Source organism: Calliphora vicina, chromosome 1 (assembly GCF_958450345.1).
Source record: "Calliphora vicina chromosome 1, idCalVici1.1, whole genome shotgun sequence".
Taxonomy (NCBI): Eukaryota; Metazoa; Arthropoda; class Insecta; order Diptera; family Calliphoridae; genus Calliphora; species Calliphora vicina.
Genome location: NC_088780.1, coordinates 162,135,025 through 162,147,423, shown reverse-complemented (window position 1 = coordinate 162,147,423; position 12,399 = coordinate 162,135,025). Strand labels below are relative to the sequence as shown.

The 12,399-nt window shown below is 31.7% G+C and overlaps 1 protein-coding gene across 1 annotated transcript; it reads right to left on the bottom strand.

The window, feature by feature from the left end:
* Positions 1–2,562: 2,562 nt before the first annotated feature.
* Arl8 (ADP-ribosylation factor-like protein 8) lies at positions 2,563–12,399 on the bottom strand. Its single transcript, XM_065516455.1, has 4 exons — positions 12,120–12,399; positions 7,925–8,079; positions 7,698–7,859; positions 2,563–4,580 (listed from the first exon to the last, which is right to left on the bottom strand). The coding sequence occupies exons 1-4, from the start codon at positions 12,240–12,242 to the stop codon at positions 4,460–4,462; spliced, it is 561 nt and encodes a 186-aa protein (XP_065372527.1). The 5' UTR covers positions 12,243–12,399; the 3' UTR covers positions 2,563–4,459.

Below are 12,399 nucleotides of genomic sequence, written 5' to 3'. Positions count from 1 at the left end.
TATTGATTACCTTCATTTTATCACACTACTGCTGTTGGATAGTTCTTCCCCTTTAGAACAATGGAAGAGTTGTATTGTGTCATTAGGGCTCTAAAAATACTAGAATTGATTGGTATTACTGGGTAAAACACTTGTTGCTCAAACGTTGTTCAAACAAGAATCCTTTACTCGCATTCGATTAATGTTAGTTTTATTTATAAACCAACCCGGCAGTTTTTCAAGTGGTCAAGCTATCGTTTATACACAGTAATTTTCACTAATGTCTGATCAATTGGCTGGCACCAATTTATGTAGTGCAGAGAGAAGTCAATTGTCACTTTAGTGTCTCTAAGTAAACTAGAATGTAGTCGGTTTAATCGTTTATTTTGTACTGCACTTTAGAAAATAGTTATTTTACACATCACAAGTAATCTATTGCAGAGTCAGTTATCACTTAGTGTCCCTTTGTAATCTAATGTCTGTACTCGATTTAAAGGTTTTATTTTCATTTCACTTTAGGGGTGAACCATATTTCTCGATATAAAGTGAGTAAAATGTCCTTTATTTGATCAATCTGTGGTCATTTCAAAAGTCGAATTATAATCCTTATCGTGTAAGACATTGACGTTTTACGTCATCAACAGTTTCGTACTACTAGATTAAAGAAGCAGGCTACATTTCATCTTTAATTTAGTACTAAACATAGGAGTATAATTCGACTTTTAAAATAACCACAGATTGATCAAACAAGGGTAACATATTGTCTGGACAAAAAGTTTTTTTTGGAATTTGTTATAAGATTCTTCCGACATGGGCAAACTGACATTAAGACTTCATTTACAAGGAGAGTTTCAATTTGCCGAAACTAGACGGCGTTCAGCTGATTTTATCAGGATAAATACGCAGAAGAGATTAAAGAAGGGTCTTAATACCGACTATACATGCAGGAACTCCATAGACAAGATGCAGGAACTCCATTGCGACCACGTATGGTCAATTGGATCTATAAAGCTGTTGTTAGGCCTGTTATTACTTATGGTTGCACAGTGTGGTAGGAGGTAAAGAGGATGTGCAGTTATAGGATTATACTCAACAACAAAACTCAAAGGTGTGCATGTCTAGGTATAACAGGTGTCATTGTCAGCACCCCACAGGCGGCCTTGGATATAATCCTATATCTACTACCTATTCAGAATTATGTTGAGAGTGTCTTTCTTCCTCGTTAGTGAATCCATTGCGAGAAGGTCACACTAGGATATTGTATGAGGCAGGTCAGGATAATATTCCCAAGGGAATCTCAGATCATAGGGTCTGAATCACTTTGGTGTCTCACCCCCAGTAGAGTTTACCAGATAAACTATTCGAAGGGGATCAGTTTTCACTGATGAATTCAAGATGGACTCTGGTACAATGACCGAGATTTATATGGTCGACAACGATATTAAACGGCCATATAGACTGTCTGACGAATGCAGCGTCTGGAAAGCCATAGAGTTGATAAAAGCACACGTCACAGAGGGATCTGTAGTGACAATTTATGTAGACAGTCAGCAGGCACTTAACGCTTTGAAATGTCATATAATACATTCTAACACAGTGGAGGACTGAAGGGGAGCTCTTAAGGAGTTATTAGTAAACTACTCAATCAGATTATGTTGGATACCAGGGCACTGTAACACACAGGGAAATAAGGTAACAGACGAACTGACCAGACATGGCTTAGATCTGCCTAATATATGAAAGATTCCGTGACTCCACTAACCTATCCTGGAATAGTAGGACGGATTGTCCAGTGTCCAAGGCCTTTTGGACAAAACTGGATGCAAAGGCATTCAACGTACTAAAGGGGTTGGAATTCAGAATTCTAGTAGGAGTGATAACCGGTCACTGTTCAATTGGAGCCTTTATAGGTAAATGGGATAATAGCGCACTGGATTTTTGTAGAGTGTGTGGGGAGGTAGAGGAGTTGGAGACAGTAGAGCACATTATGTGCAGTTGCCCGATACTACAGAGTCATATTATTTAAATAGCGAGATACTAGATTTCTAGATGAATTTGGGAATGTTGCTGGTTGTGATAGGTTTTAACAGGCGAATAGCTTGGCTTTTAAAGGATATTCTACGGTGAATTCAAATCTGTAACCTGTTTACGCAGATTTGGATTTTTCTTCTCTTTATGTCTCCTTTTTTTTAGGCATGATATACTTTATCTCTGAATCTGACTCTTGAAGGGAATCACAATGGACCTTATAGTCTCCAAGATGATAAATTTGCAAAGTTGAACTTAAAAACAAAAATGGACTTAGTGCAGTTGCCCTATAAGCTAACGGTAATTTATTCCCCAACATGGGAAATTTTTAGATGGAATTTTGTAAACATCTGTTATGAACATAATCAACTATTGTGAATGAAAAGTTCAGGGGGAATTTCACGATAGCAATTTTCCCTTCGACGGAAAATGGATATTTCATGGGAACATAAATTTCACATGTTTTTCTTCTGAATGTGTGTAATAAAATCGTTAGTGTAGGATTGGTTTGTTTGAATGAAGCATAAATGTATGATTTTAATAATTAATATGCGATTTAGTGTTTATTATTTCTAAATTGTTTTATTGTTTTTTGGTTGGTTTTGATTTCTTTTTGTTTTGTTTTTTTATTTAAATGTATGTATATAAATTGAATTGATTGTTGTTGAATGTAATCTGTAACTAATCAATTGATAATAAAATAAAATCATATTAAAAAGCTTTTTTTTTGGTTTTATTACCGTTTTTGTTATTGTTATTTTGTTTAATTTTTAATGTTTTCGTTTAAAATCTATTTATAGAATTGGTTACAGTTTTATTTTTTGTTTGAGATGCATTTCGTAATTATTTTAATTATAATTTTTAATTTTATATCTTTTTTTTTGGTTTTAACAAATTGAACTTCTTTTTTTTAATATTTTGTCTTTAATTCTATTACAGTTTTTATAAAATACGAAAAAAGAAAACAATTCGAATTCGATTACTTAATAAAGGGGTTTTTCTTTGTTTTGTGGTTGGTTGTTTGTTGGTTGTTGTAGTTGTTGTTGACATAATAAATTTACATGTAACACTAGACATACATAATAAATATCTAATAATCAATTAATTTGTATAATATAATTATCATCAGCTAGCAATCAATTGAATAAAAGAAATGTACAGATGCTTAAACAATTATTAACACAAATTAAATTTGATATTTTCTTTTCTTTTTATAATTTGGTTGATTTTATTTTTTTTATACTTTTGTTTAAATTAAAGCGTGCTTAAAACAAATAAAACATAAAAAATTAAAATTTTAAAATAAGCAATTCCATAGAAGAGTTACAACTTAAAGCTACACAAATAAGAGTGACAGAGAGGCATTTAGATGTATACCGTTAATAAATGAGAGAGACAAGCGTAGGAGAATTACAGGAAATGAGCAGGCATGTGTTTTAGGATTTAAGGAACTAAACAATTAAAGAAACCAAATCCCAAAATAATGACCAGGCAAGCAATAATTGTGACTAATTAAAATTTGAAATCATGTTAAAACATTTTTTTCCTAATTTCAAAATATAACATAAGGTTTATAAACTTTTCTTTTATTCTCATTAATTTATAAAAAAAATTAGAAAAAATTTAAAATATTTGGAACAAAACAAAAATTAAACAAATCTTTGAAAGCACCTCACATTCATTATTTATTATACATAGTGTACAGAAACATTTGACTTGTGCAATTTTAAGGCAAATTTGAATTTGAAATAATATTTAGAACAGAGATCAATCACTTCAACAAAATAGAAAACAGAATACAGATCTTACAAACAATTTCAGTATTCTATTATTATTTTTTAAATTTCTTTTGTTTTTTAAATAATTTTTGTATTAAGCTTGGCATTTTTGTTTGTTTTTGTTTTGTTTTAAATTTAGTTTTTCATGTATATGTATGTGTTGTTTTTGCGAGTTTTTCTTTGTTATTATTATATATTTCTTAATAGGTATTGTATCTTTTATAAATTGTAGGCCAAATTGATAATAATAATAAGAATAAGTACACATATGTAAATAATTATTATTCGATACTCTCTTCTGGCGTTTTTTTTTTTGATGAGTTCATGTTCGTAACTGAAACTTAGATTTTCAAATTTAAAAAGTTTTTAAAGCTTTAAGTGTTTTTTCTTTTCTTTCGTATTTTTTTACTTAAAGGCATCAATATTAAATTTTCAAAATTAAACTAAGAAAGAGAGAGAGAATAAAATAAATAAATAAATGTCTATCCTACATAAATTCCACCATTCGTTAATCATCCACATCATTATCAACTTTTCATCATTAGAAGCACATCACATCAATCCATCACAAGCTTAGTACACTACACGGAAGTTCTTTGAGTCTCTTATTGAAAACGACTCAATTGTTTACGTTTGAGTACTGCAGGGGGGAGGGGTAGAGGGCGGTTTTATTTCTAACGACTTTGACTTTTTGAATGTGCAATTAGCCATTGTAGAGTTATGTCGATGTTGTCTTTTTCTTTACACGAAATACTATAACAGCAAATTTCTCTGTCCTGTATACTAGATAAATTCCTGGAAAATGGAAAAAAGAAATAATTTTTATTTAATGAAAATTTTATGATTAAATGTTCTTAAAATCGTTTTTGTTGTAATAAATGGGTAGATACAAAATTTATAAAATCGCTTCACCTGCTAAGTTAAAATCAACGAACGAAAAATTAAATAATTAAGAGAGCTATGTATATTAGGCTGTTTCGAATACTCTTAAAAAAAATATTCATAAAAAATACGGGATTTACAATAGTTGGAGTATCTTTAGAACGCGGTTATTATTTTTAATTTTGAAAGGTATATAGCTGACATTTATTCTCACTTAGTTATTAAACATTATAGTGTTAACACCAAAGTTCCTTTTTTCTTCGAAAATGTCGAATTTTGTTCCAACAAAGCGACATATGCGGGAAGTTTTGCTTAACTTCTTAAATTTGAAAAAAAAACGTACCGCTGAATCAAACCGATTGCTCACCAAAGGTTATGGTGAATGTATACCATCGTTTTCAACGTGCGAGCGTTGGTTTGTGCGGTTCAGAAGTGGTGATTTTGACACGGAGGACAAAGAAACAAGTTTGAAGACCAAGAATTGAAGTCATTACTCCATGAAGATTGTTGTAAAACTAAACAAGAGCTTGCAAAATCATTGGGAGCTACTGAAGCAGCAATTTAGGTACCTTACGAATTGAAGCCGAGAGACCTTTAACCCTTAAATGCATGATTTTTACCTTTATTTTTCTATAAAGTATCAAATATTTAGTTGATTTTTATTTATTATATTTCCTTTAGCTTTATTTTGATTTAGAATTTCGTGAGCTGAAACTTTTCGTACTCCATTTGATTTTTCTGAATTAGAATCTGAATTAGTATCAAGCTTATATTCGTCTAAAATTAAGTGGAACTGGAATGTAGACAATTGGCAACAATATGCATTAAAGGGTTAAAGATTTTGCATGTCCAAAATGATGCTTGAACGCTATAAAAGAAAATCATTTTTGCACCGAATCCTTACTTACGATGAAAAATGTATTCATTACTATAACCCGAAGCGCCCCGCCAACCAGACGAAACGACACCAAAGCCAAATATCCATGGCGCTAAGGCAATGTATGTATTTGGTGGGAGCAAAAGGGTCCTGAAATCTGGCCAAACCATCACAAAGAACCTGTACCGAACGCAACTGATTCGTTTGAAGCGAGCATTGACCGAAAAACGTGCAGATTATGCGACCAGACATGAAACTGTAATATTCCATCATGACAACGCTCGACCACACGTTGCAATACCTATTAAAAAGTATTTAGAATGAAGTGGTTGGGAAGTTTTGCCTCACCCGCTTTATAGTCCAGACCGTGACCCGTCCGACTACTATTTGTTTCGATAGAGCTACGCTTTCTCTATTATACGGTTCACTTTGGAACAGAGTATCCGATAGTGGTTTTTGACCTCAAGATTTTGTCTCGGAATCCATATGTTGACAGAAATATGGGAAAAGGTTATAACTAACGATGGGCATACTTTGAATTAATTTATATTGTACAAATGTTTCAAAATAAATGCTAAAAGTTTTAAAAAATTCCGCATACTAAACTAATTTTTAATATTCAACTATGTATTATATTTAAACACCAATAAATGTTTTATCAAATTGAAAAGAAAAATACAGAAGTCAACAAAAGTACAATAATTTCGAAACAAAGAAAGAAGTTTAAAGAAATTTAGAATGAGTTGGCAAAATACATATGTACATTAGGGCCATAACCAAATTTTGGCCCTAGCTCGACGCGATGGCAAATGTGTTATTTACGGTAACATTTTTTCGGAATGAAACAAAAATGGAATATAAATGAAGTCAATCGAAATTCATCACATCTAAATCGTTTTTGAGATTGATTTCAGTTTTGAAAACGATTGTTTTTCACCACATGTCTGATTATTTCATTATGTCTTGCTCTTTGTTTAATTGGAAACGTTAAAGTGCTCAACTATTTTTTACCTACATTTTATAAAATCTTAAATTTTGTAAAATTCTTTTTGCCATCAATTAATTGCATAATCCTGCAAACATCCATGAATATTAAAATATAGAATGATATTCAATTAAGAGCATAACTTAAGTAGATTTCAAATCCAAGAGTTTTTAAAACTTTAAATTAAAGTTAAATTTTTAGTTAAATTTTACTTTCTTGGAACTAGAAATACGATTTTAAATTTTTGTCCAGATTTTTGTTTAGCTTGCCAAAACTTGATATAAAGATGTTTTACAGGTAGAACCCTCCTCACTAGTTTTTATATGGAAATAGGAAATTGTTTAGTAATTATTTTTATTATATTGGGAAAAATAAATTTGTTTATCCCCCATTTTCTCAATCTCTATTTATCGTGACGATATACTGACAGTTCTCATACAAAAATTATATTAATTGGAAGTATATCGTTACGAAAAACGATAACCAGAGATTGTGAAAATGAGGGTAAATCCTTTAATTTAAAAACAAAGTTTCAGAATTTGATAGCAAAATATTGCACTTTTACCTTTCAGGATATATGGGATGAATATGAGTCAATGTTTTTAAAACTTCGAATTTTTCTTCAATATAACGATTTATAACAGTGTGCTAAATTTCATAGACCTAAAATAATACCATCTATTTTTGGCTAGTCGTTATATAAGAACGAATCACTTTGGGACGGGTTAAACAGCTACAATAAAAACACGCACATAAATATTTGTTCAAATCCACTAATTTTATTATAGATAATTATTTGCTATTAATTATTTGTTACTCGCTCTCCTCAATTTTGATGACTCATTTATGACTAAGTGCCTAAATTTGTATAAGACTCATTTATGACTAAGTGCCTAAATTTGTATATAAAATATATAAACAATTTTAATGAATACTTATACATTTATACAGAGCATAGTAGAAGAACATGATAAGCCTAGAAGATAAATTCAAAAACTGATATTATTTGCTCTAAATAAATCTAGCTTTTTCGAATCGAATCACATTGTAGCATCTTTATCTGGTTATAATATAAAGACATTGGGATCTCAACTATAAAAATAATTACTATAAGAACTTAAGAAAATATTCTGAAAATATTCCTTTAACAATAAATCTTAATACTTACATTCTTTCGATTAGGCCGGTTTCATCTAAAGCACCTGGAATATCACGTTTATTGCCCAATACTAAGACAGGTATGCCAGCCAATTGAGGTTTATCTAATAGCGAATGTAATTCATTGCGTGATGCTTCCATTTTATCTTTATCAGCAGCATCGACCATGTAACTGAAATTTAATCATTTATTTAATATATTTCTAATTAATTATAGTTACAACAAAATAGAACTTACACAATTGCATTCACACCACGACAATAACGTTCCCACATTGATCTGAAACGAGGTTGACCGCCAATATCCCAGACTTTAATTGTTACATTACCTTTAGTTATGCGACGCATATTGAAACCAACTGTTGGTATCATGTCTTCGGTAAATTGGCCAGACTGAAACATACATATTTATTATGTGTTATATAGAATTAAAATCTAGATTTTTAATAGAATTAAGAAGATAGCCAAATGGTTTAATGAGGATTTCTGTTTTCAATTTTCTGTTGTAGTTTTCAAAACTGTTTATTGGACACAAATTTTCGGAAACACTTTTGTTCCTTATAATTCAAACTATTAGGTGGATAAACTAAAAATGCTTGATTTACAATAGATGGCGTATCCTATGGAAAAGGTTTTTGATTTTAAAAACTTATGTATCATTTTGAAGGGTACATATCTGTCATTTATTCACCCTTAGTGTAAACAAAAAAGCTTTTTTTGCTTCGTAAATGTCGAATATAGTACCAACAAAGCGTGATATGCGGGAAGTTTGCTTTACTTCTTTAATTTAAAAAAAAATTGCCGCTGAAGCACACCCATTGCCCACCAAAGCTTATGGTGAATGTGTTCCATCGGTTTCAACGCGCGAGAGATGGTTTATGTAGTTCAGAAGTGCTGATTTGAAAAAAAAGTTTGAAGACCGAGAATTGAAGCCATTACTACATGAAGATTGTTGTCAAACTCAATAAAAGCTTACAAAATCATTGGGAGCTGCTCCCTCCAGAAATTGGGAAATTGGGTTCCATAAGAGAGACCTTGATTTTGCACGTCCGAAATGATTATTGAACGCTAAAAACAAAAAAACAATATCTCGAAGCGTAAAATATTATACGTGAAGCCCGGCCAACCAGCCGAAACACCAAATCCAAATATCCATGTCGCTAAGGTAATGCTCTGTATTTAGTGGTAGCAAAAGGGTCCTATCTTTATGAGCTGCTGATATCTGACCAGACCATCACAGGGAATCAGTACCGATAGGTTTGATAGGTTTGAAGCGAGCATTCGTTGAAAAACGCCCAGACATGAAACCATAATATTCCATCATGACGACGTTCGGCCACATGTTACAATGCCTGTTAAAAAGTATTTAGAATGAAGTGGTTGGGATGGTTTGCCTCACCCTCTTTATAGTCCAGACCATCCGACTACTATTTTTTTGCGTCGATGCAGAACGCTCTCTCTGGAATACGCTTCACCTCGGAACAGAGAATCCAAAATTGGCTTGATTCGTTCTTGGGCTCAAAAGTTGAGCAGTTCTTTTGTCTCGGAATCCATATATTGCCTCACCCTCTTTATAGTCCAGACCGTCCGACTACTATTTGTTTCCGTCGATGCAGAACGCTCTCTATGGAATACGCTTCACTTTGGAACAGAGAATCCGAAATTGGCTTGATTTGTTCTTGGCCTCAAAAGATGAGCAGTTCTTTTGTCTCGGAATCCATATATTGCCAGAAAGATGGGAAAAGATCATAGATAACAATGGCCAATACTTTGAATAAATTTATATGTATTGTACAAATGTTTCCAAAAATATAATCCAAAATTTGGTAATACAGCCAATACAATAAAACGACTTATAACCATGTAAGAGGGCTATATTCGACTATGTCCAATCTTATACCGCTCTACCGCTTATACCGTATACTTCGAGGTAAAGGTTGAATGAACTTTTTGTTGATAAAAATGTTTTGTAAACAAAATTTTTTTGGTGCCAAAAAATCGGTTTAAAAAATATTGTTCCCGATTTGTATCCATTGTCGGTCAGAATTTCTATGGCGTTGTATACGTAGTTGGAAACACCTTTAAAATGTATTTTAATCAGACATGTGATGAAAAACGATCGTTTTCAAAACTGAAATCAATCTCAAAAACAATTTAAGTGTTATGAATTTCGATTGATTTCATATTCCATTTTTTGTTTCATTCCGTATAATTTTTATAGCAAAAATCAACAAAATAAGCAATTTTGCATTTGTTTATCTTAATTAATGTGAAAATTTATATGGCAAAACGATTCAAACAGACACATAACAAATGTTGTAGTTTTTAAATCGTTTTTGCATCTAAATCCTTTTTCATCACATACCTGAATATATAATGAAATGTTGTGTATGTTAATTAATGACTTGGTAATCCAGATATAGATAAAAACAAGTAAGAAAGTATGGTCGGTCAAGCCCGACCATATAATACCCTACACCAAGTAAATGAGTAAAAATATTTTTCTTTTAAAATATCAATAATTTATATTTTTGAGTGATTTTCGGAAGTGGGCCTTATATGGGAGCTATGACCAATTATGGACCGATCACCATAAAATTAGGTCGTGTGATTTATGTCTATATTAAAGTTAACTATGTTGAATTTTGTGTGTATACCAAAATTTTTAAGCGATTTATGCACGTTAAAGTGATTTTCGGAAGCGGGTCTATATGGGAGCTATGACTAATTATGGACCGATCGTAACATTTGTGTAGATACATAGATAAATTAAACATTTATGACCGATAAAGTTCAATTTCGAGGGGACATTTGTATGGGGGCTAGGTGAAATAATGGACCGATTTCAGCCAGTTTCAATGGGCTTAGTCCTTTTTGATCGAAATATCTTCAAAATTGCGACCTGTACTCTGCGCACAAGGTTTACATGGACAGCCAGCCAGCCAACCAGACGGACGGACATCGTTTAATCGACTCAAAAAGTGATTCTAAGTCGATCGGTATACTTTAAGGTGGGTGTTAGACTAATATTTTGGGCTTTACAAACATATGCACAAACGCATAATACCCTCCCCACTATGGTGGTGTAGGGTATAAAAATATGTAAAAAATCGAGGTAGTCTTGTTTTTTTGCTTATATCTCAGCCATTTGTAGGCCGATTTTCTCGATTTTAAATAAACCGGGACTACCTATATCTAATATATTAGTGTATCAATCATGTAAGTTGATTGGGAGGTTCGGAAAGTTGATTTCAACAGACAGGCGAACAGAGGGACATGTCTATATCGACTCCGCTATTGACAGTGGATCGTTGTAATAATTTTAAGAGATACCTATTTAAGATTTTAGTAATTTAGGGATTTAGGGATGTATGTGAAATATTTAATTTGGATATTTTAAGAATTATAAGAATTTAAAAACCACCCTCATATAATAAATTTTTAATCATTCATAAAGAATTCATTCTATCGACATACTAAATTTACAATACAAACACTCTACAATGCCAGATATTAAAATTGAAAGTTACAACACAATACCAGCAGAGTTTGCTTAAGAAAAGAAAGAACTCTTATCTCTTCCCCGGTCTAATTACAATGACTGTCAGGCAAAAATATATGTAATAAATATAATACATATTGCATTTTCAGTTATAGCGAACAAAGACGACGTTATAACAAAAGGAAAAGATTTATTAAGCTCATGTGATTAGTTTAATTTTTAATATCAAATGTAGTATATATGAATGTAAGTTAAAAAGATGACAACATTATGATTTACATACAAACATTGCACTGTAAATAACATGAGTTTTTAACTTTTGGTTTGGTTTATTAGATCATACAAAATCTATATGGTATATAGGTATACATTTTCTTTTAATTAGCTCCAAACAGAAACCTTTCCCTTGAAACAATTAATCAAGTTTTTATTTGTTCTTGCCAGACCATTTTAAAACATTGCTGCTTTGTTATATTAATTATTTTTTTAATTTCTATTCCCTTTTTAACATTCACCAAACATCATCATATGTTAGGGTAAGTCTCACACTTGTAAAGGAAAAAAAGTCACCCCCAATTCCCCAAGTCAGGCATACAAGAAGCAGATTATTCAATATTACAACAGCGACATACATATGCTGGTCGCTGAATTCAATATACACAATAACAGTATGAATAGTATGCAATAGGAAGGAGGTTTGGATACGCTGGCAAGTTAGGTGGTATTGAGGGGGTGTTAAAAAGTTGGGTGTTTGTAGGTTGTTTGGTCTGTTGGTCGGTCGGTTAATTTTCATTTGTTTCTTCACTTTATTATATTTTTTTTTTTGTTTGATGAGTAGTAATATACAGTCTGATTAATCTAACATGTATGATTAAATGTATGTATGTTTGGTTGGCTATTTGTATGAATGTTTAATTTTTTTTCCACTCACAGCTATAACATTAACAAATGTCGTCTTTCCCGAATACTGCAGCCCAACCAGCGTCAATTCCATTTCTTCTTTCCAAAAGATACTTTTAAACCAATCCAATATTCTGTTAATTAAGGCGAGCATTTTCACTTTTGTTACTTGCTTAATTTAAATTAATATTTCCACGGAATTTTCACAAATTACAATATTTTATTGACGCCCAATAAAAAAATACTTGCTAATTTTTTCCTCTTTACGTTTTTTTTCGTACACTCTTCTTTGTCTTTTGTTTTCTATTGGA

Excerpts from the sequence above, each read along its gene's own strand:
- Arl8 (XM_065516455.1), bottom strand. The coding sequence starts at position 12,242 with ATGCTCGCCTTAATTAACAGAATATTGGATTGGTTTAAAAGTATCTTT. Across the intron at positions 8,080-12,119 it reads CATTTGTTAATGTTATAGCT|TCTGGCCAATTTACCGAAGA; the intron begins GTGAGTGGAAAA and ends TGTATGTTTCAG. Across the intron at positions 4,581-7,697 it reads ACCGGCCTAATCGAAAGAAT|GAATTTATCTAGTATACAGG; the intron begins GTAAGTATTAAG and ends TCCATTTTCCAG.